The sequence below is a fragment of the Ursus arctos genome, unplaced genomic scaffold, assembly GCF_023065955.2.
Source record: "Ursus arctos isolate Adak ecotype North America unplaced genomic scaffold, UrsArc2.0 scaffold_19, whole genome shotgun sequence".
Taxonomy (NCBI): domain Eukaryota; kingdom Metazoa; phylum Chordata; class Mammalia; order Carnivora; family Ursidae; genus Ursus; species Ursus arctos.
The window spans coordinates 55,031,444-55,033,152 of NW_026622863.1; the positions used below are offsets into that span (position 1 = coordinate 55,031,444).

Below are 1,709 nucleotides of genomic sequence, written 5' to 3' on the forward strand. Positions count from 1 at the left end.
GGGTGAGATTTTAATAATATAATGAGATAAAGGGAACTGTAAGTCACTCTGTGGGTTACTCCGTGATCCTTCTGCATAGGTGTCATTGGGGGTTAAGCTCGAGCTGGGCCAGCCCAAGCTCTTCCACAGGGCAGTCAGTACCCTTTGTTGCATAGTTTCTGTTTCCCTTGAGGGAGACTCTGCCCATGGGGGGTTTTGAATGAACTGAAGATAAGGTGGAAACAAGAGGTTAAGTGAAATGTGGGACAAAGGTCTGAGGGTACAATCAGGTAAGCAGAGAAGGTCAGGTCATGGGTCTAGCTGGTGACATTAACTCCTTCTATTATCTTAGGGACCACCGTGAACTCTGTCGATGGCCACTTGGTGACGGTGGTATGTCTTGCAGGGACTGCTGACATTCAGGGACGTGGCCATAGAATTCTCCCAGGAGGAGTGGCGATGCCTGAGCCACACGCAGCGGGAACTGTACAGGGACGTGATGCTGGAGAACTACGGACACCTCCTGTTCTTGGGTGAGGATGACTCCTTCCAGATGTCCCAAGCCCCACTCGGGGTTTTGTTCTTCCTGTGAAGACTGTCTCTTGGATGATTCCTCTTTGAGTGACTGGAATTCAGATCCAGGCAGAAAGGGAAATAAGTAGGGTTTGTAGATGCAGAGAAACATCTTCATGATGTTTCCTTTCCAGCTTTAGCTTCCCCTTCCTGAAGGGAACAGCATCACTTCCGGAGATCAGTGGCAGTTCTAAACACTGAGTGCCATAGCATGGGACTGCCCACATCTTAAACTGAAATTTCCACCCATTATTGTATCTAATCTTGGAAGTGGAGCTCAGGATGTGAACATTGGAAATCCCTCCTTCCTATTGTAAAGGAGCTTTTGGGCAACAGCACATGACCATTTTCTAGATTCTACAGTGCTCTCTCTTCTACTGAGCACAACTGTGATTGAAAGTATCTCCAGGGGTGCCTGGGTGGCTCAGTCATTAAGCGTCTGCCTTGGGCTCCGTGATCCCAGAGTCCTGGGACTGAGCCCCATATCAGGCTCCTCCTCTGGGAGCCTGCTTCTTCCTCTCCCACTCCCCCTGCCTGTGTTCCCTCTTGCTGGCTGTCTCTCTCTCTGTCAAATAAATAAAATCTTAAAAAAAAAAAAAAGTTAGAATCTCCAGCAATACTCATTTTCCTTTTTTCTCTTAAACAGGTCTCATTGTGTCAAAGCCAGACCAGGTCTCCTTTTTGGAGCAAGAGAAGCAGCTCTGGGATGTGACAAGAAAGGAGACCGTAGCCTTCCATCCGGGTAGGTGGGACTGAATGAGGCAGATGGAGGAGGGGAGGTCCAAGTCTGAAGGAGGAAGGTAGACCTTAAACTGTGTGGTTTGAGTAGGTTTCCTTGAATGGAAATTAGTTTGAGAAGCCTGGTGTTGTTGCTCTCCCTCTCACTGAGGGACATCTGCTCTCCAAGATTATCAAGCTCTTACATTCTCTAAGAATTCTCCTTCAGCTCCACTGGTGGTCCATCACATGTACAGGGAAGGCGGGAGACTCTCCTTGCAGTGGGAGGCCTCCATAATCTGAGAGCTGCTCCATTGCTGTGAGGGCCCTGGGAAATCTATTTCTGAGGATGTCAGTAGTATGCCCTTTGTAAGTTCTGTTTTGCCTCGTCTGAGGTGTGTGTCACCGTCATGGTGGACATATTGGGGTTTGGTATAGAA

The 1,709-nt window shown here is 48.4% G+C and overlaps 1 protein-coding gene across 1 annotated transcript; it reads left to right on the forward strand.

The window, feature by feature from the left end:
- Positions 1–370: 370 nt before the first annotated feature.
- On the forward strand, positions 371–1,400 carry LOC113247440 (KRAB domain-containing protein 5-like; the record flags this gene model as incomplete). The annotated part of the gene is made up of 2 exons (XM_026488539.4): positions 371–512; positions 1,199–1,400. Coding segments are annotated over 2 exons (252 nt in total), but the record flags the coding sequence as incomplete, so codon positions are not given.
- Positions 1,401–1,709: the final 309 nt, after the last annotated feature.